General features: G+C 57.8%; 1 protein-coding gene across 4 annotated transcripts; it reads right to left on the bottom strand.

Moving 5' to 3' along the window:
• Positions 1-636: 636 nt before the first annotated feature.
• On the bottom strand, positions 637-19,380 carry KCNC4 (potassium voltage-gated channel subfamily C member 4). Of its 4 annotated transcripts, none has more exons than XM_071817780.1 (5): positions 19,249-19,380; positions 16,678-17,425; positions 12,348-13,284; positions 11,102-11,290; positions 6,346-6,805 (listed from the first exon to the last, which is right to left on the bottom strand). In XM_071817780.1, exons 2-5 carry the CDS (start codon positions 17,326-17,328, stop codon positions 6,669-6,671), a joined length of 1,914 nt encoding a protein of 637 aa, XP_071673881.1. In that variant the 5' UTR covers positions 17,329-17,425; positions 19,249-19,380; the 3' UTR covers positions 6,346-6,668. The 4 variants fall into 4 exon arrangements, with proteins under 4 accessions (XP_065710493.1, XP_071673881.1, XP_071673880.1 ...); XM_071817779.1 differs by lacking the exon at positions 19,249-19,380 and adding an exon at positions 18,334-18,536; XM_065854421.2 differs by lacking the exons at positions 6,346-6,805; positions 19,249-19,380 and adding an exon at positions 637-1,884 and having other exon boundaries at positions 16,678-18,154.
• Between the last annotated feature and the right edge of the window lie 2,508 nt (positions 19,381-21,888).

Raw genomic sequence — 21,888 nt, 5'->3', positions numbered from 1 at the left:
CACCAGTGTGGCCATAATGCTGATTATTTCATCTTTGATGGAGCAAGCAGAGCCAATGCATGTGTCAGCTCTGCAGTGTCTTTTCCTTCAACAAATGAACATTGTGTGGATGTTGAAACCCGTCTGCCACGGGCTTTCCAGCAGGCTCAGCTCCAAGCCGTGTGAGAAAGCAACGAGTGTGGCCACAACATCCAGGCAATGCTGCTGCTGAGCTCCCCATCCTGGAGAGACCTTCTGAGCTCTGAACTGCCTAAAGGAGCTTGGAGCCAGGGGGGTCGGGCTCTGCTCCCCAGGAACAAGCGCCAGGAGCAGAGGAAACGGCCTCAAGTTGCGCCAGGGGAGGTTGAGGTTGGATTTAGGAACAATTTCTTCCCCAAAGGGCTGTGGGGCATTGGAACAGGCTGCCCAGGGCAGTGCTGGAGTCACCATCCCTGGAGGGTTGGACAGACGGACATGAGGTTCTCAGGACATGGGGCAGTGCCAGGGCTGGGGGTTGGTTGGACTCGATAACCTTGAGAGGCTTTTCCATCCAAACTGATTCCGTGGTTCTCTGATCCGTGCAGCCAGCACCACCCAGGGTGGGGACGGGGCTTTGGGGACACACGGGGAGCAGCGGCGAGGACACACAGAGCCATGTGGGTTCAGGAGCTGCCTCAGCTCATGAGGGTCTTTATTGGAACTCCAGTAGGGCAGGACAGACGGAGGCATGCGAACAGGACAGACGGACAGGGGAGGAGTATTGCCTTGATCACAGAGATACGGAGCAGCTTAGAAAGACACTGACCCTTCCAGGCCAGCCGGCTTCACCCCCCTCACCTATTGCTTCCCATCCCCGAACCGACCCGCTCGTCCCCCCCATCCGCTCGGGGTCTGCACCTTGGGGTGAGCACCCGTGCAGGGGGGTGATGGTGCAGCCACCCACCCCGGCACCTCGAGCGGAGCCTGCGGATCCCCGGTGGCCATGAGACGATGGAGGGGTCAGAGCGGGGTGCAGCCGCGGGCAGCGATGTCTCGGGGAGCAGCTGGCGAGGCTCTGGAGGCGGGGGGGCGAGGAGCACCCGAAAGCGTGGGCCAGGGGAGGGGGCAGCCTGGGGGTGCGCTGGGGAGCTGGGCTGGCAGCAGGCAGGGGAGTGGGGCCACCCCCAGCATCCCGACGTCCCCTCCTGGCCCCGCTGCCCTGCGGCTCCTCTTTGGGGGGGACCCGGCTCACAAACCCCCCCAGGCCACGGAGCTGGCAGCGGGAGCTTTGGGCTGCTGTGGTGGGCAAGGAAAGCTCCTTGGGGAGAGAATCCCTTGGCCTTGGGGAGAGCGTCCCTGGAGGAATGCACAGCCCAGCCTGGGGGAGAGCATCTCCCTTGGGAAATGCATCCCTTGGCCTTAGGGAGAGCATCTGTGGGGGACTGCACAGCCCAGCCTTGGGGAGAGCATCTCTCAGCATCTGGGAACACATCCCTTTGGGAAAGCATCCCTTGGCCTTGGGGGAGCCTCCCTGGGCTTTGGGAATAGCATCCCTTGGGGAACGCATCCCACAGCCTTAGGGAGAGCATCCCTGGCATCAGGGAACACATCCCTTGGGGAAAGCCTCCCTTAGCCTCAGGGACAGCATCCCTTCCCCATGCGGAACGCATCCCTCGGGGTCCACATCCCTCCGCCTCGGAGGAGGCATCCCTTGGGAAGAGCATCCCTTGGGAAGAGCATCCCTTGGGGAGAGGAGCATCCGTTGGGAAGAGCATCCCTTGGGGAGAAGAGCATCCCTTGGGGAGAGGAGCATCCCTTGGGAAAAGCATCCCTCGCCGAGGCGCCGCCTGCATCCAGCCGGGGCTCAGGAGAAGGTGACCACCTCACCCTGGGGGTAACTGGAAGAGAGGACGTCTTGGCAGGTGTCTGCAATTAAAGACACAAGCATTAAACACGCCGTCAGACACCGGCTTCGTCTGCTGTTTGTGGAGAAATAGGAGAGGGAGAGAGAGACTGAGCTTCCAGGGGATCCAAACTTCGCGGGGTGCAGAAAACAGGGTAGCGAAACAGAGGCATAAAATGCTGCTATTTCATCAGTAAATCAGACAAAAATGTCTTTTCAGATAGACCCAGAGATGGACACTTGGGAAAACGTTCTCCAAGAGGAACCAGACATGGGGTAAGGGCGATTTTGAGGGTAAAAATGAAGAGCAGAGGGAAGAAGTTCATCCCCATCGCAGCCCCGTCCTCCAGCAAGTTGCTCAACACCAAAACTTCCCAAACCAACCCCAAGCCAGATGTCCCAACGCCAAGCTTGGTGCATTAATATCCCGCAGTGTTTTTCCTTGTCTCTCTCTCTCTCTCCCTCTCAGTCGTTATCATTGAATTAATTACCATTGATTGGAGCTCTGAGTCACGGCACCGCCTCTCCCCGTGTGCCAGGACCCGGGTTCCAGGCGAGATGGGGAGGCAGCGCCTGATCCACCCGATAAACCACAGAGCTGCCCTTTCCACCCAGGGATTCTGCTGCACAAACCCGACACCAGCTCCTGGCCGCAGGTTTGACCTGGCTTTCCCCCCTCAGACCAAACACCGCTCCAAAAGCATCTCATTTTCCCCAAAATAAAGGTCTCATCCTCCGTCGAGCATCACTGCTCAGTGCCTGGACGCGGGGGCTTTTCAAAGCCCTACATCCCCAAAAATCCCCTTGACATTAAAGTCCTTAAATCACAGGCTTGCAGGGGAGGTTCCCACCTCACCGCAATGGACCAATTTGGGGTCTCAGCACCATCCCCCAGCAGCAATTTGGCGACCAGCACTGGCCATGCACAAAGCAACCGCTACAAAAACGTGACCTGTGCTGGTTCAGTCGCCCCTGCGAGCAGCTGAAAGCTCTCGGCAGAGCTCGTGGCCGGCTGGGAACGTTCCCCGTCAGGCCGATTGATTTACCGGGGACACGACTCGGCTTTTAACGCCCTTCTCCTCCTCCCCGTTCAAAGCCATTCGGTGTGGGAGCTGGAGACCCGCTGCCCGCACCCCCGGGGACCGGCCCCAAAAGCAGCTTCCCAGCCTCAGGAAAGAATTAGCAGGACTAAAATTAAACAACAACAGCCAAGATTCTTGTTGTCATTGCTGTTGTTTAATCGCTGTCCCCCAGACAAAGCCACCAGGAGAAAATCACCCTCCTGTCTCGGTTTACCACCACTGGCCCCATTCTGTTCCAGCTCTCTCCCATTGGGGCCACCTTCCAAGCCCCAAATTTTCAAGGATTTTTGAGCTCTCACAGTCCCAGTTTTCCCCTATAAGCATCACCCCAAACACCCTTAAACGTTCCCCCCAGGGTGCCAACATCCAGCTGCTCTAGAGATCTGTTTGCAGACAAGAGGCTTAGGAGATGCTGAAAAAGAAATCACCAAGAACCAAAAAGGTTGGGGATCACAGCCCCCCGGCCACCCCAGGACAATTTGCAGGTCCCTTCTCTTTTCCCCGCTGCAGCAGGAGGGGGTTGAAGAGCCGGCAGAGCCCCCACCGCGCCCCCCAGATGTTGGAGTTCAACACCTGCATCTCCCACAGCGCCCATCGCCGCGGGCCACCGAGAAATGGGCGATTTTGTGACGATGGAGCAAAATCCAGCAGCCGCAAGGACCAGAGGTGCTTCCCTGGGGGCGGGGGGTCAAGGGAAAGAGCATGACCCGCTCCCCAGCACTCCGTTAGATAATTTTGGAGCCTCCATTTACCTTTTCATGGGGGAAAAGCATACGGATGGATTGCCTGGGGCGGAGGTAACGCGATAACAGACTGGGAGCTGGGAGGCACCTATTTATAAGCTCAACTGCATCTTATTTTGCATCTGCCTCTGCTCTCCCGTTCCTCGTCAGCATGGGCAAGGGATGGGGTTGCTATTTATTCAGATTTCTCTCTTTTTTTTCACCATCAAACAAGCGCTGAGGATGTTTCCTGGCAGCGCTGGGGAAGCCAGGACCAGGCTGCTTCTGGGTAGAGCAATTACTCTCTTGACATCTTCACCTCCCGCCCGGCTGCCTGACAGGCCTTTCTATTTTCTCAGCTCTTTCAGGCATCTCCCGAGAAACAGAGCGGTTGTTGCAATAATAACAATTAATACTTTGCACGCAAGCCGGATGGCAGCGCAGCGTCCACCCCGTGCCCTGGGAGCCAGGGGGAGGACAAAGCTGCCGCTGGATGATGGAGACGGGGGATCTGTGGACACGGAGAGGGGCCAGAGAAATGATGCGAGGCTGGAACGGCTCTGCTGTGGGACAGGTTGAGGGAGCTGGGGTGTTCAGCTGGAGAGGAGAAGCTCCATGGAGACCTTATTGTGGCCTTTTAGTGCTTAAAAGGGGCCGATAAGAAAGATGGGGACAGATTTTTCAGCAGGGGCTGTTGCGATAAGACAAGGGGTGATGGTTTTAAACTAAAGGAGGGAGATTCAGGCTGGACATGAGGATTAAATTGTTGGCCCTGAGGGTGGTGAGAGCCTGGCCCAGGTTCCCAGAGAGGTGGTGGATGAACCATCCCTGGAGACATCCCAGGCCAGGCTGGACGGGGCTCTGAGCACCCTGAGCTGGTGAAGATGTCCCTGTCATGGCAGGGGTGGGATGGGGGGCTGGGAAGGTCCCTCCCACCTGTCCCGACGGTCGCTGCACACCAGTTGATTTATTTTGGATTTCTTTTTTTAAATGCCATTTCAGGACTCGAGCACCGGCCTCCTATCGATTTATTCAGTCCGACAAGAATAAATCAAAGAACCTTGCTTTCTCCCGCTGCTTTTCGCCTTCGCTGGAACGTGCGCTCCTCGCCAGATCCCTAAACATAGATAAGCGGCTGGGAGGATATTCGGGGGAAGTATCGTATATTCTTGCTCTATTCTTATCCTATTCTCTAGGCAGCCAATTTTGGCCACTGTTTGAGATAAAACCCTGGCTGCAGAGATATTTAGCGGTCTGCTCTTCTGATCCACTACAGTTCTCCTTATAACCTCATCCAGGGGATTAACCCCTGCTAACTCACCCCAAAACCAGCCCAGACCCCGCCTAAAAATACCAAGATGCTGTTTTCCCTCTCCTGCATCCCCCAAATCGCTCGTTCAGAAGGAGGCGGGGAGGAAGAGGGAGAAGATGCGATGGGTTTTTCAACAGTTTGGTGCCTCCCACTGAAATCCCTCCGTCTCCCGTTTGGGGCCGGGTGGTTTTAGAGGAGGTTTTTTGCACATTAGTCATCCCCCCAGCCCGAGTTGCATAACACCACTGCTAAAAATTGCATCCTACCGGCTCGTGGCAGCTCCCAAATTCAACCTTCCTTGCTCTGATGGGGATGAGGGGTTTTTTGGGGGGTTCACCAAGGGTTTTCCACATGGGACACATTGGGATGAGCTGATGCGGGAGCCTGGGGGGTGGAAAGAAGATGGGATCTCTAGGGGTCTGTGGCTGCGTCTGCTCCAGGGTTAATCCCCTGCTTCCGAGATAGTCAGACCCCAAAGTTTGGAGTTGATCTGCTGCTTTCTGTAAGAGACGAGGCAGCAGAGCTGGCTTCTCATGCCTGGCTCGTCCCCAAAGTCAGCGCCTGACCTTGCTTAAATCATTTATGATTCAGAGGCCACTGGAACCACAAAGGGTGACCTTCCCTCCCACACGGGCTGGGATATTCCAGCTCCTCCTGCTGCCAGAGGAGCCGCTCGAAGGGGAGGATGCTCAGAAAAGCACCGGGACGGTGCTGCCTTGGGCGGCTCACGAACCCGCTGTGTTACCCCAACTCTTTTGTGCCGAAATACGCTTTAATTACAGAAACTCAAGGGATGTAGCTACGCCAATGACACGCGGTAAAGTGGTGAATTAGCGTCACAGCACAGGGGGAAACCACTGCAGGACATCCTGGGCAGCAGGGGGATGCAGCTCAGCCTGATTTCACCCCAAATCCAGAGCAATTCCACCTCTGGCACCAGGGCCCCACATTCCCCTCCCCACCACCCCCCAGCTCTTCGTGGAGCATCCACACATCGCCTTTGCCAAACCCTTTATCCCAGCCCTGCATCTCCAAAGTGCCAAAGTCACCTCCAGCCCCAGGAGCATCCCTGAGCTTGGGTGGAGCAGACACAAACCAGGAGGAAATGGCTGTGATTTAGGCAGAAAAAGGCACAAACCGAGAGGGGAAGCACTGCTGGGCAGGGAATTGAGGTTTATTCATCTGTTGCCTCCAGAAACTTGAGGCTGATATTTAAAATGAAAAAAAAAAAACCACTAAAATTATGTGAACTCAGCCACTTCCAGCACAATGATCTATAATTTTGTGAGTCAACATGTCCTTGTTTCTAACCACCCTTTGCCCAAGTGCAAACAGCCCACGGGAAGGAGGGCTCGACACCGGCGGGAATCGCATGGGTTGGGTCCGTTTATTTTGGATGAACAAGGTTTCAAGGGCAAAAAAAAGAATAGAAATAGAAATAAACACTGAGCAAACCCTCAACCCAGTCCAGGGATGGTCCCAACCACACGGACACGGGACAAGTTCGATGGAGACATCACACGTCCTGCAAAGCACAGGGGGACACGGCGGCAGCCGGAGAAGATCAGAACCTGCTCCTCAGCGGTGGAGACGTCCCAGCTGGGTCCCCTCCGGTCACAGCCGCGGGGACACGGGGGAAAGGGGGGACAGAGCGACAACGACACGAGAAAAGCGGGATCCGGGCGGCGTTTTTATAGGATGGAGGGGACGGGAGAGCAGGGACGTCGCAGAGGACAGGGAGAGCTGCAGCGGGACGCCAGGGGAGCCAAGGCCACCGTGGATCCTGCCACACCATCTATGCTGCTCAGGCTCCGGGACTTTCCATAGCCTTGGTGGAGAAAACGGACAGGTTAGAGCCGAGCAGCTTCTTCCCAAGGCTCGGAATGCAAAGAGCAGCGGGGTGAGCATCGCCCGGCCCCACGCGCCCCCATTCTACCCGCTAAAAACGATTCGGACAGGGTTTTTTGATCCAGACCTCCCCTCCCCTTGGCTCCCAAAGGCTCAAGAGTCATCGATGTTGGGAGATCAAATCGTTGGGTTTTGTTTCCTAAATTGCTCGGAATGAGGAATGAGTCTGGGGATTTTGTGGGCTGAAGCAAACAGGGAAAAGCAGCAGAACTCATAGAAATATGGGATCTGGAAGGAGTTATTCCCCCGGCTCTGGTTTTTAAGCAGCAAGCTACTGCTGCTGACACCTTTCTCTATGGAAAGAAGCAGGTTGACGTGCTCATTATTTTCCATAAGAAATTGCATTAAAGAGTAAATATTCCTATTGCTTGAAGCACGGGAGCCCCTTGCGCTCCCCTAAAGCGCCAGAAGTCGCCCCAGCTTTTATGGAAAAGCAACAGCCAGAATGCGCTTGCAGGTCAAGAGCCGCTTTTCTTTCTGGGAAGACACTAAGCACTGAAAATGGGATTTTTAGGTGCAAACAGCAGCGCCGTGCAAAGGCAGCCCCAAGATCCACTCTCCGGAGCGCCATAGCTCCGCTGCCAAAACATGGAACGCTAGGGATGCTCCTGGCCGTGCTGTGTTCGCTGCATCCTCCCCGAGCGAGCAAACCCAGCAAAGCCAGCCGAGCCAACAGAGCCAGCACCAGCGAGCTGCGGAGAAGGCGAACGCGTGCGAGTGTGCGCCCGCGGGGGGGCGGGGGAGCCGGCTCCTGACAGCAGAAAAACAAGGTGATGGATGGTCCCTTCACAGCGCCAGGCTCGGAGAGCGGCCCCGACCCGGGTTAATGGTGGATTTTGGGTCCTGCTTCCATGAGAAGGTTGTGCCGGTGGGTGCTGGCCCAGCCGGGTTTGGGCTTGGGTCAGGGATTAACATTCACACCGGAGCGACCACGGCATCACCCCCCCAAGAGGATGCTGGGGCTCCTCAGCATGGAAAAGGCTTTGCAGTGCTACCTCTTTAAATCTGATCTTTACACACCCTTTTTATACCTTTCTCCCCACTCATTTGCCAACCACGGGAGGCTCGAGATTCTTCAACCGCTTCCCAAAACTCAGCCCCCAGGAGACGCGGCTCCTCCAGCTCCCGGGGGACTGAGGCCCATCTGCTTGAACCTGCTGCTGATTCAGCAAAGCTCTTCCAGTGCCCACAGTGGCAGCGAGAGCAGAATCAGGCCCCCAAGAGAAGAGCAATTCCCTTATGTATTTTTTGGCACAAATCCATGCAGCGGGTGAGGGGGGAAGCGAGCGCACCCGGAGCCGGGAGCCCCATCCCGAGCTGGGGGGCTTCCCTCCTACAGCAGCTGATGGAAAGACCCCTTCTTCTCCCAAAAAATACCCCAAAAACCTGCATCGGGCTCATCCCTCAGCAAACCTCACTCTTTTCCTAGGGGCACTGAGGCTCTTTGAACAGCTCACGCATTTCCCTGCCACCCCAAGCCAAGCACATGGGAAGCAATCGTGTTGAGATGCAACCAGCTCCTGAAAACCTGGGGTCACCGATGGGTCCCCCACCCAAAAACATTAATTTGGCAGAGAGAATTTATGGGGTTGGGGCTTGCTGGAAGCCCCTTTGGGGATGCAAGGACCTGCTGATGTGGTTGAGCACTTTATAGGGATGCTCTTTGCCCTCTTGCTCAGCTCACAGAATAGAAAAAGGATGGAAACGGGCATGGGAACAGGGCCAAAATTGTGCTGCTGGTTTCGATTAAGTCTCAAGCATCACAGTTTGGGGCAGCACTTTATAAAGGCGCTGGGTTGCTCCAGGGCCCCTCTGCAATAGGACTCCGAGGACAAAGCTGCCCCAAGCCCAACACTTGGTTTTCTCCATCAGTTTAACCCCAAGCCCTGCTCACAGGAGCGCCTGGGCGGGAGCTCAGGGCTCCATCCCTCGAGGCCACCGTGGTTTTCCACCAAACTCATGGCCAGGTGCCACCACAGTCAGGCTGCAAAGCGCCGGAGGGTTGTGCTCTGCTAATTACCACCGATACCGTTCATTACTGGAGCCAGTATCGCAGCAACTCGCATAGGTGCTAACCGAGGTCACCGGGATTGCTTTAGAAATGGGTTTGTTGCCAAGAAGCCATATAGAAGTATCTTATAAACCGAGCGGTGGGGCAGCAGGTGAGCCCAGGGGGCTCTTCCCCGGGCCCTGGCGATGCCACGCGCCCCACGTGCACGGTGACACACGGAGCCAGCGGCAGATGGGGACGGGGTAAGGCGAGCAGGCAGCATCGCCCGGGAACGCCTGTGCTTGTTTACAACGGCGGCCGGGGGCTCATCTGCGCCTTGTGTGTGCCCATGCAAACGTGGGCACGTCTTTCCTCCCCAAAACTGCCAGTGTCACCGGTGGGTGCTCGTGGGAGCATCCCCATGCTCGATCCCACCCCGGCCTAACGACCGCTGGAATCGGGCTCAAACCATGGCAGGTGCCGAGATCCGCAGCGTATTCCTGAACCAGCTCCATCTCCCGATCCCCACAGCTTGTACAGACACCAGTACCTGTCCCAGAATCTGACAGATGGCCATCAGCAAGTCGGGCTCAGAACCAAGCTCATCTCAATTTGCAGAGCTGCCAGCATCCCAGTACCAGAACAAACAGCCTCAGCAGGAGATAAATCAGGGCTGAGGGAAGAGGTGCTGCTACGGCTTTTGGCTGGAGCGCAGGAGGCTGCTTTGTCCCCCCGATCATCTCTGGCCACCACTAACCCTGACCACACCGGAGCGTTTCTCCAGGGAAGACACCAACCCTGGGCAGCATCCCCCAATCCATCCCCAACAACCCATCCCTTGCTGGGACAAGATGCAGATATCGAGATTTTCTTCCCCAAAGGTCACTCAACCCCCCCTGGACACCAGACCCACCTTTCTGCAGCATTTCGGCAAGGTGGGGGTAAGTGACCCACGTCTACACATCTATTTTTAATCGTAAAAAACACTCTCTGACGTTTGCAGGAAAGGCACCAGAACAAACCAAGAAAGATCAGCAAAGTGCCCTTTGGAATAGCTGCTGCTGTCACCACGCGTGAAATAAATCTCCTGGTCTCCTGCAACCAAGTAATGCAATTTGGGAGCCCAGCGAAAACATCACTGGATCCTCAGCCCTTAGATCTATTCTGGCTCTTCTGGCTTCAGCAGGACCAAGCTCAAATGCTTCAGTTGAAGAGATGCCTGACTTGATCTTCATCCTTACAAGATGCTCAGCACTGCTTTTCATCCCTCTCCTTCATCCCTCCCAGCTCAGCATCCCTCCCAGTCTGGAGCGGGGTTAGAGCCCATGCACCTCTCCGTATTAGCGGATGTTAAGGAAAGAGACCAACTTCACAGACCAGCTTCACTTCCAGAGCTACATCATCCCACACCACCCTGGACACAAGAAAAACTGCAGAACTATCAAAACTGAGCCTTGTCCTAAGAATTAATCCAGCAATCGAGGGGTTTGTGGCTCGAGGTAGGCGCTGGATTTACCCTCCCAGGGACTGGGGTGCTGGGAGATGGGCACAGGTGGAGCAGAGGAGGCTGGTGCCAAGGGACCAGGCTGAAGAGGAATGTTGTTTTGCCTTGGGAAGAAGAGTTTTGTGTTTTCCTGACTCGTCTCCCCCACAGTTTCCCATAGAAAACCTCAACATTTAGCACAGCTCCCTTTCCAAACCCGAGGAGACAGCCTTCCTGGCAGCCCGGTGCTTTTGCCAAGACAGAACTTGACACATCGCGGCTCCCCACGCTCAAACCCACCAGAAGACATCAGAGGGGGAGAGGAAAGGAAACACCTGTAGACTCTTTTCCCCACTGAAAACCTTTCAACCACCTTCAGTCACAACTTCGCTACCTCCCCAGGAGAGGTGTGCTCCTGGCTTCACCCTCAGATGGGTGACAGAGGCCCAGGAGATGCTGGGGCACCAAGGAGCAAAGGGACAGACCTGTCCCCACGGAGACCATGGGGTCACAGACCCCAAATGGTGGCAATCGAGGGAGGAGAACTTGGGCAGGAGAAAACAAAAAGGGTAGAGATCGCATGGAGAGACTTGGTGGACGGAGATGGAGCAGATGGAGAGGCAGGAGGACAAGTGGATCTGAGCAGAGGACAACAGCCAGGCAGGATGGAGATGACCCACAGTCTCAGATCAATGCAACAAACCCCCGCCTCACCCTCCCCAGACGTGCAGCGTCAGCCGTACCTTTCTGGACGCCTCCGTCCGCTGTGCAGGAGGAGAAGTCACCCGTGGCCAGCAGGAAGCACGTGGAGGATTTCTTGTTCTTGTCGCGGGTGCTGGAGCGTCGCATGGGCCGCTTCTCCTCATCGGTGGGCGACAGCGGCTGCTCCTCATCCGACAGCACCACGTTGGCCTCACCGTTCTGCTTGGAGTCTGCAAGAAGGTGGCAGAGACCCATCAGCAGATGGTAAACCCAGAGGACTGGGTGCTTGGGGTGGCCAGAAAGGTTTGCTTAGACCACACAAGGAAGCAGAAGACCAGATTACAGGTGGCCCCGAGCAACACCCACAAATTCAGGTGTTGATCCCAGCCTGGACACGCTAAATTAGAGTAACCAGGGAGCAGGACCATGCCAAACAGCAATTCTTACTCCTGCTGAGGGTTATATACCCTGTGTGAAGCCACAGAGGGTTTGCCACCCTGGTCTTTGAGACCCACCCACCTAACTGGTGGGAATTAGCTCTCCAAAACCCACACAGGCTGCTCAGGTCAGTGATGAAGTGCTAATTGATGTCACCTGACTCTGGTTCATTAGCTGAGATGATGCTTTGGCAGGTGAGGGTCTGGAGCTCCTGGAGCAGTGCTGGGGTTGACCTGCTCCTCCAGGACAGGGCTCCTGGGGTGTGCAGGCACGTGGAAAAGGGAGATTGATAAAGAAAAACACCTCTGTGGGGCATGTGGAGCTCCCTGTGTCCCCAAAGGTGAAGGAGCATCTGGCCAGATGTGCAGCTGCTCAGGGTTGGCCCAGGACATGGCCTTTCCCCCAATGCCTGGAGGGGAGATCTAGATCTGCAGCATCCTGGCCCACCAATATGGCACCCAATGCCCAAACACCCAAGGGCCCTTTCTGCACCAAGTTATCTTCTTATATTTGTTGTATTTCCAAGTATTTTCTCCTGACTGCTGCGCTTTGAAGAACATGGTCTTCAAACACGGGATTAACAGATGAAATGTTTCGTGTAGATGAGGTTCTTAGGGACACGGTTTAGTGGTGGACTTGGCAGTGTTGGGTTAACGGTTGGACTCGATGATCTTAAAGGTCTTTTCCACCCAAAAAGATCCTACAATTCTATGAAGTTCTCGCCAACCCAAGAGCTGGGGGCCAGGTCCTGCAGCAGGATAGTCCCCTGGGACATGGGGAACCCAAAACACCACCCCTGGGGGCTCCCGGAGGTCTCCCCCTCGCTCTGCCCCACCGTTGGGGTCTCACCTGACCGTTTCCGCTCAGCCGCCCCCTCCTCTACCGCCAAGGGGCAAGTGTCGCTCTGGGTGCTGTTCCGGGGGGAGTTCTCCTCGGATTTGCAGTAGGTAGGGGAGTCCAGCGGGGCCGGACGGGGTATATGCTTTTTCTTCTTCTTTGGCAGCTTCTGCTTGGCCATGGCCAACGAATAGTACATCCCAAAGTTATTGACAATGACGGGCACGGGCATGGCGATGGTGAGCACCCCGGCCAACGCGCAGAGAGCCCCTACCACCATGCCCGACCAGGTTTTGGGGTACATGTCGCCGTAGCCCAGGGTCGTCATCGTGACCACGGCCCACCAGAACCCAATGGGGATGTTCTTAAAGTGAGTGTGGTCGCTTCCGCGGGGGTCGGACGTCTTGGCTCCGATCCGCTCGGCGTAATAGATCATAGTGGCAAAAATCAAGACCCCCAAGGCGAGGAAGATGATGAGGAGCAGGAATTCGTTGGTGCTGGCCCGGAGTGTGTGGCCCAGCACCCGCAGACCCACAAAGTGCCGTGTCAGCTTGAAGATCCGGAGGATCCGGACGAAACGGACCACTCGTAGGAAGCCCAGTACATCCCGGGCGGCTTTGGAGGACAGGCCACTGAGACCTACCTCCAGGTAGAAGGGCAAGATGGCCACAAAGTCAATGATGTTGAGCAGGTTTTTAACAAAGAGAAGCTTATCTGGACAGCAGATGATGCGAACCAGGAACTCGAGGGTGAACCACAGGACGCAGACGCCTTCGATGTAGGTGAGGATGGGCTCCGTCTCCACTTTGCGCGTCAGCAGGATCGTCGTGGTGTTGCCAACTACGAGGGTCTCCGTCACGTTGACGTCGATGTTGAAGGCCTCGTGCGTCTCCAGGCAGAAGGTTGTGATGGAGACCAGGATGAAGAAAAGCGAGGCAAAAGCAACTACCTGCAAAAGTGGAAATTAAACAGACCATGAGCTGGTTTGGGTCAAACACTCCTGATTAGTTGATTTGGGTCAACTTTTCCTCTTTGGCGAAGAGCAGCAATTTTATGAACCACTTGGACAACAACTTTGGAGCAGCCTGAGACACACTTCTAGTGTCACCTGCCCTCGGTACATCCCTTCTAACCCCTACTAGTGAGCGGCGATAGCAGGGATGGGAGAAGTCCTCATTCAACACCTCAGGAGCTTCACTGCCACCACCCACTTCCCCAGGACCAAGGATGGAGAACAGGGAGGGTTCCCTGGACCTGTCCCATGGGTTGGCGCCGAACCTCAGTGTCCAGGGCCATCAGGCTTGGATCTTTCTTTGGGTCCTACAATATGTACAGAGGAAGGTGTGCTGGGGTCCAGCTGGAGATGTCAGTGATGAGGATGGAGAGAGACCTGCAGCAGCCTGGCTTTGGATCAAACCTCTGCTGGGAACACCCGTGAAAAGGGACCTTCGAAAGGACCGAGTCAAAGAGTTTTCCCCTACATTCATCCCAAACCCCGCCAGAGGAGATGTTTGCACCATTCACAGCTGTGAGGTTTGGGGTCTGGATGTATCAGAGATGTCCCCTCTCTGCTCATTGTTGGATGATGTCCCCAATAACGATGGGACCAGAAGGAGAGGAGCAGGCAGAGCTCAGCATCCTGCTGATGCCTGGACCTGGTGACACCCAGATGTCCCCGTTTCTCCCCAACCGCTGAGATGCTGCCACGTGGCCCTGGCTGTGAGCGAGGAGGGGATGGCGGCACATGCTGCAAATTGCCGGCTGTGTCAGAAAAAAACCCACAACAACGCTTTGTCGTCCCCCCATCAATCCTGCTCAGCCCTCCTCCCCGCCAGGATGAGCTCATGATGAGTCCATTACCCAGAGCATCTGTTTCCAAGAGCCCCCGAAAAAAAGCATAAGATAAAAAGGCTTCTGAGCAGAAAAGCTTTTCTTCTACCACCCTCCAGCACCAAACCCCAGCGGGTTTGGCCTCCTGGGAGCTACAGCACCCTGTGCTGCTCACACCCCGAGCGGGATGCGACCTTTTGCTTGTCAAATCCGCCTGACCAGCACCCTGAGCTGGAGACGGCAGCCCCGGTTCCTTGGCCAGAGTGAATCAGCAGCAGAGAATCAGCCTGAGTCACGCTGGAGAAAAACCCGTCCCCAGACACGGGCAGCGATGTGCCGGCAGCCCTGAGCCTGCCCACGGCATCCTTGAGGGGTATCCCCAAGGGCAAACCCCCGCTGGGTCCAGCACAAAGAGCATCAGCCCTCCAAAAGTTAGGCGTGAAGTTTAAGCCAGGCTTTAACCGATGGAGAAGGCTCTGGAAGATGATTCTTCCCCCGGTCCTGCTCAGGGATGGGCTGGGATGCTCCGTTCCCCTCTGGACCACGCGCTGTGATGCTGCTCTGCAGCCTTGACCCATCAGCCATGTGGAATTGGGGAAGCAAACCCAACAACAAAAAGCAGGATCTCAAAACAAGGCCGGTTTAACCAGACAAATCTGTCTACACAGCGGTGGCTTGGCCAAAATAATTTACCTTTCAGTTGAGGGCTGAGTAGCGTTCCCAAGTTCCCCATATGGGGAATCTCAGGGAAACATGAAGGGTAAAAGCTCCGATTGGAAGCAAAGTAGGAAGAAAATAATCAGCAAGGAGGAGGGTGAGAGCCGGCAAACCCTCAGCCCTGCTGGCTGAGCCGTGGAGGTGAGAGCTGACTTAGCCCCAGGAGCAAAAACAACCTCTAAAAATAGGAGAGTCAGGTTCACAGGCAGTGCCAACCACCGGCCCCCCCAAAGTCAATAGTGCTGCTCCAGTTTTGTGGCAGCTGAAGACGTGACCTGAGATGTCTCAGCTCAGCTTCGGCCTCTGCTCTGAGCTCAGGCTTTTTTCTTTCCAAAACTGTCTCAAAAATAAAAGCAAAATCTATGTATACACCCAGTGGCCACCAATCCAGCACCAAAATCCCCACCGAACAAGTTCTCCAGAACTCCGACACCCTCCTCCTGCTTCGTGTTAGCAAACAAACACCTTTCTGAGAGCGGCTCGGCACATAGGAAAAGCAGAATTAAATAATAACGTGAAAAATCTCAGCTGAATTCTTCTGCTTGGGTTTCTTCTTTAATCTGGAGCTTTGCACCACTCGGCGCGTCCCTCGGAGGCAACGAGCCCTCGGAGGTGGGCAAAGGATCGGGTACCCTGGTCCAAATGGGAAAAGCTCCTGCTGCCCGAGCATCCTCTGTGTGTGTTGCTCACACGTTTGCTGCAGAACCATCGCTTTGCCAAACCGACCCCCTGCCCCGCGCGCCGCTGGTGGGTGTGAAATGCCGGCAGGATTTCTTACCGTGGATGGGGTTTTTTTACACCTCTAAATACATCCAGAACTCATTTAGATCCCGAATGCCTCTATGTGTGCGTGTGCAGCAGGTTTATAAACTGGGCAGGATGGGGGTTGGGGGGGTGATCTAAGAGTAGCTGGGAGAGGGTGCCTGAGCTGGGGAGGGAGCCCAAAAATGCACCTGGTTTTGGGGAAAACGCGCCAGGAATGCTGGTGTCTGTGGGTCAGGATTGTCCGTGTGTGCAAGGGGGGTTGTGGAGGGAGCTCAGCATGTGTATGTGCTCGTGTGTGTGTACGTGGTGCACCGGGTCCCCCGGGATGTGCGCGGGTGAAGGGGGTTGGGGTTTGTGTGTGTGTCTGTGTCACCGGCGGCCGAGCGCCTGCGCTGGCACGTGCTGGCGGGGACCGCGTGCTGCGTGTGGGCGGCATCAACACAGCGACGGTGGGGACGGGACGAGGACATGGGGGGGCCCGCACGGACACATGGCGTGTCCTATGGGGATGCTGGAGAACAGGAGCACCAGATCCTCAGGGACAACTACCAGGATCCTGTTTGCTCCAGGACCTGGTTTGGGTGCCAGCCCTGTCCCCCCATCCCACGTCTGGGCCGATAAATGTGGGGTTTGGCGTTGGCCATGCACACAACCCTATGAGAGGAACCCGAGCAGTCCTCCTGTCCTAGAGCATCCTGAGACTCTGCCAGGGCTCAGCCTCCTCCTGACAATCCCTCATCTCCGTGTGCCCGGCAGCACCCAAGGGTGCAAAGGGGGCAGGGAGTGGCTTTACCCCCCATTTCAGCCCAGCTCCCCCAGACACGATACGTTGGGAGGGGACGGAGAAATGATGGAAGAGATCTCCCCTAGGATGGGAGATGGCCAAGATGCCCCATGGGACAAGGGGGATGGCTACTGGGGGGACCACATAACCCACCGGAAGAGTCCACCCCACCCACAGGGACAGGGAGACGAAGACACAACCCCAGCACCCATCCCGCCTCCCCGCGTATGCATTTCGGGAGCTTACCCTTGCCGCCTTGGACGAGTAGGGATCCTCAAAGAGCGCCCACATCTTGGGCTGCCAATTCCGACAGCAGCCACCCCCTCCAGCAGCGCCCGCCGCCCCCGCTGGCCTGTCATCCATGCCCAGGCGTTGAAGGGCCATCTCCCTGCCCCCTTCTTCTTCAGGCTCCTCTCCACCACCCCCTCCACCGGGCTCGGGACTCTCGAAGATGTCCAGGGCCTCCTCGGCGTCGCGATGCTGGCGGTAGGTCATCCAGCAACAGGGCTCCACGTCCGTCTCGTCGATGCCCCAGTAGGTCAGCTCCTCCTCGAAGAGCGGCCCGCAGATGTCCGCGGGGCAGTGCAGCTTCCCGGTCCGGTAGTAGTTGAGCACGTAGGAGAAGATCCCGGGGTGCCGATCGAAGAAGAACTCGTTGCTTTTCCCGTCGAAGTCAAAGTTGCTCTGGGCATCGGGGTCGGCCAGCCAGGCCAGGCGGGTGCCCGGCAAAGTCCGTAGGGTGCTTTTGTAGGTCTCATGCCGGGTGCCACCTACGTTGATGGTGATCTTGTCCGACTCTTCCCCTTTGCCCATCTCTTCCTTCAGGCATGTTTTGGAGGGTGGTTTGTTCCCAGACTTGCGTCCACGGTAGGAGGAGACACACACGGAGCTGATCATAGATTTCGGTGGCGGGGAGATGCACGCGACGCGCACCCTTCCTCCGGGCGAGGAGCTGGGGGTCGGCGGAGGCGGGAGAGGGGGGGCAGAGATGGGGCTGGGGAGGGGAAAAGGGGGTTCAGGCTTGGCTCTGGCGTCGGGGGGGGGCGCAGGCTGGAGCCGAGCTGGACACCGCTGGCTGCAGGGGGACGGCAGGGGAGGCTGCAACCTCCACCCCCTCCAAAACCACCCCCCCCGAAATAAAACCGCCCTAAAGCAGGAGCCAGCCCAGCCCTGCCGGGCAGCAACAAGTGCAGGCGGGAGGGGGCAGCGGGCAGGGCGGGGGGGTCCGGCAGCCCCGGCTCTGCCGCGGGGGGATGCGGGGAGGAGGAGGATGAGGATGATGCCGCCGCCAAGGAGGAAAAAGCGGGGGGGGCCGAACCCTGGGCCCCGCCGGGCTGCGGGTCCCCCCGCCCCGGTACCTGCAGCGCCAGGCGCGGGGGGGCCCCTCCGCCCGCCCCTCCCGCTCCGCCGGCTCCGCGCTCCCGCCGCCCCCCCGGGGCCGGCCTCGGGGATTGAGGGGGGGGCGGAGGCCGGGGGGCGCCTCCCCGGTTCCCGGCAGGGAGGGGGGATGGATGCGCCCCCTCGGCCTCCCTTCCCGCTCCCCCCGCGCCGGGCCCTGCCCTCCCCGGGGGGCTGCGGCGCCGTGGGGGCCCCGCTCACGCGTGGCCGGGCCGGGGGGGCCTGTTGCGCCCCGGCGGGGGCAGCTCCGGGGCTCAGCGGGGAAAGCGCCGCCGCTTCCCGGGGCTTTTCGAGGGGCTGGGAGCGAGCGGCGGGGTTACAGGAAGCGGCACCGCCCCGCCGGGGGGGCCACGGACCCCCCCCAGCGCCCAGCCCCACAGCCCCTCGCTTCTGCCATCCCTCCCATCCCCGCATCCCTCCCTGCATCCTCCATCCCTTCATCCATCCTCCCATCCCTCCATCCCCTCCGCCCCCAGCCCCGCCGCCCCCCAGGCACCGGCTCACCTCCCCGGGCAGGTGATGCTCTGGGGGGGTTCCGGTGTCAGCGAGGAGTGCACCCCGGCCACCCCAGCTCCGCTCGGTGCCGGAGGGGAAATGCAGCCCGGAGCTGCCTGCGGAGCTGGAACCAGCTCTTGGCAGAGGCTCCAGCAGATCCCATCCCTCCCTGGCTCGCAATTCCTCGCTCACCGAGAGGTCAGGAGGGACCGACCCTGAGTGTGGGGGCCGTGGCCGGGGGGGAACTGGGTGCCTGAAGGCAAAGCTGACCCTCCTGCCCTCCCACCCCGCTCCCCGAGCATCTCGCTGTCCTGTTTCTGCGGGAAAGATGTCCCTTCCCCAGAGCTGCACCTGCGGATGCCGAGGCCACCAACCCCCGCAGGGGTCCTTCCCCTAAACCCCCCTCCTTGGGGGGCTCTGACGCCCCCGGGTGTTGGTGACACTCAGCCCCATCTCCCGGGGCTGGGGAGGAAGTGAGGAGCTGCGGTGCCCCTGGGGACAAGCCTGTCACCAAGGCAAAGACCTGAGGGACCCAGTCCTGCCAGCGCTGTTTATTCCTGCATTAGCACTGCAGGTGCTGGGGGAAGGGGGGGATGCAGGTGGGTGCTTTGGGGTCATAGGTGCGATCCAAGCCCAGCACAGGCCCGGTTTTGGGGTGGGAGGGGGCTGAGCTAGGGGTACAGCTCTTGGATAAGGGTTTTGGTGCAGGGCAACGGGTTGGTGAGTGGGGGATGCTGCCGCACTCCAGCATCCCTGGACTCTGTGGCGGGTCCCCCCAGGTCCCCTCCTCACCCCCTGCCCAGGTTTGCCCCCTCAGTGACATTCTCAGTGACATACCGAGGGGGCGCTGGGGGTGGATGGGGCAAACACTCCACCCAAAAAGCCACGAGGCACAAGAGCCACGCTTAAAGAAAACAATCTTACCACCAAGCAAGCCCCGCTCCAACTGTAACTGCAACTCCACAGCTTCCAGGGCCGGATCCTGAGCGAGGGGAGGCTGGTGGAGCTCCGCACCCAAACCCCCCCGGGGCTGCACCAGCGGGAGAGCCTGGAGCCGGAGGGAGAACCGTGCTGGAAAAATCGAGCCTTGCATCACCGGCCAGGCATCCTCATCGTCGGTAACGCGAGTTCGGCCGGGAGGAAGGAACGCTGAGACCTGATGCTAATATTTTATCCGGAGACTTTCATCCTGGGGAAGATCTTTGTGCACCCGAGCGCGGCCGTTCCTGGGGTGGGAGGAGGTGGCCAGGCAGACAAATGGGTTGTTTCTGGGGAAGGAAGAGATCTTTTAGCCAGCAACACCCGCCCAAAGCTGTCTGCTCTCTAAATATGCCTTCGGATTTTTAATGTCCACGGGAAAAAAAAAGAAAGAAGAGAGAGAAAATAGAAAGAGCTTGATGAATAAGGGCCTTTCTGGAGCAAGAGGGAGTCAGTTCTGCAGGGACCTCCTGCCAGGCTGAAGGCATCTCAGATAACATCCAAGCGAAGGATGGAAGGAAGAGCAGGGCCTGGGAGATCTCAAGGAGGATCAGCTCCAACCTGGGAAGCCACCGCCCTTGGGTGGGCCCTTAGGGTGTGATAAGGGGTCTCGGGGTCCCCCCTGCCCCAGCACAGCGCCCTGAGCCCTCCCTGTGGCCTGGGACACCTTGGCACACCAAGACCAGTACCATGAGCCATGGGGTGCTGGGAGGGCTGGGTGGCATAAAGGAGAGGTTGGGGACATGTTGGGATCACGTCCCCATCCGTGCAGGGATGGATGAGGAATGTGGACTGCAGGGAGCTTCATGCTTTGGGGTGGAGATGGACAAACCAACCTCTCCAGGTCCTTCCAGCCCAGGATTCTGATGTTAAAAACATGACATTGACCTCAGCAACCCCCGAGATGCTCCAAGCAAGGTCTCTGCCCCTCTTCCCTTCGTGCTTTTGGTGGGACGGGTCCATCTCCGCTCTGTGGGTGGTGGCACCCACAGGGTGCTGGTGCCGCAGAGCCCCGGGCCATGAGCCCCAAGGAACTTCTCGCTTGGAGGTGACTCTTCCCAAGGAAATTGTCACAAGCCGTGACAAGGTTCATCTCTGCCTCTGCCAGGGGAATTTTTCGGCTAAAATCGCTCACCGCCAGCCGAGCACGGACATTTGGGCTGCACAGCTCCATCCCCTCGCAACCTCTGTCTAGACAGGGAGGTCGCTCAGCCCCCCATCCCCACGAGGGGCCTGCACCCCGCATTCCTCCCCGGCAGCGAGTGGCAGAGGCGCGGTGTCCCCGTGCTGCTGTCACACAGTGCCATCTTGTGGGTCCTGCCACCCAGGCTGGAGCCCGGGCGAGGACAAATACAAAACACCGGCGACGGAGGCTGTCTGGGGTCTGGCGGCGAATCTGGCTCCATTCACAGCATCGCTGATGTAATTTATCCCCGCCAAAGCAATTAGGGAGCAGAAGGAGGCCGGGCTGGAATGGGATGCTGGTGGCACTCGGCTGCCTTTGAACGGGCAGGAGCTGGTGCTGTGCCTCAGTTTCCCCACCTTTAAGAGTCAGGATAACTGTCTCGGGTTTTCTTTCCAAGCTGGTAGCAGCTCCACCGTGTGTCCATACGCTGGTCCAGAGCTGGTGTGAGCTGGGACACCAAAAACTACCCCAAATCCAATAGCATCAGCCGCTGCCTCCCACCAGGCTCTGCCTCACCATCACGGGAAATTCAGTATTTTTTTTTTAAGTATGTATCTATCTTAAATTTTACATTTTCGCCATTTCTATGCATCTTTGTTCCAGCCCCACAAGGGTCAGAACCCCCTGTTCAGTTTGCTTCGTTCATCTGTTTTGCGACACTGGGAGCTGGTGGTTTCTGTACCCCCCAGACCCACTCTCAGCCCTTTGTGGGGTGGATGGAGCCGAATCCTGCCCGTCCACACCCCCCTCACCCGGGGCTTTCCCACGGCAGCCGCTCACCCAGCAAACCCCAGAGAGGCACCAGAGCTGCTGGGGGGGTTCTGGGTTTCCTTTTGCAGGCAACCACCCCATTTCCCTGCCTGGGAAAAGAAAAGGGGATCAAACACAAACCCGCAGCGTCTTCCCAAGCGCAGAGCAGCACGGGAGCGCAGGGGTTGAGGCCACACAGCTCATCACAGCCATGAGCAGCACAAGTGGTACCATGGAGCCCCCTTTTCTTCCCCCCTTCCTCATGCTCCCTGGGGAAGCCAAATAAGCTACAAAAGCTGGGAGGAGAGAGAAGGAGTAGCCCCGCTCCCGACCAGGCCTGGGGCTAAGCTCATACCCAGCAGCTGAAGTCATAAATCAGAGAACAATTTTGGTTGGAAAAGCCCCTCAAAATCACGAAGTCCAACCATAACCCATCCCTGGCACTGCCCCGTGTCCTGAGAACCTCATGTCCGTCTGTCCAACCCTCCAGGGATGGTGACTCCAGCACTGCCCTGGGCAGCCTGTTCCAATGCCCCACAGCCCTTTGGGGAAGGAATTGTTCCTAAATCCAACCTCAGCCTCCCCTGGCGCAACTTGAGGCCGTTTCCTCTGCTCCTGGCGCTTGTTCCTGGGGAGCAGAGCCCGACCCC

The sequence above is a fragment of the Patagioenas fasciata genome, chromosome 21 (genome assembly GCF_037038585.1).
Source record: "Patagioenas fasciata isolate bPatFas1 chromosome 21, bPatFas1.hap1, whole genome shotgun sequence".
Classification (NCBI taxonomy): domain Eukaryota; kingdom Metazoa; phylum Chordata; class Aves; order Columbiformes; family Columbidae; genus Patagioenas; species Patagioenas fasciata.
Note: the sequence above shows the minus strand (reverse complement) of the source record. Positions and strands in the feature narration are given on the sequence as shown.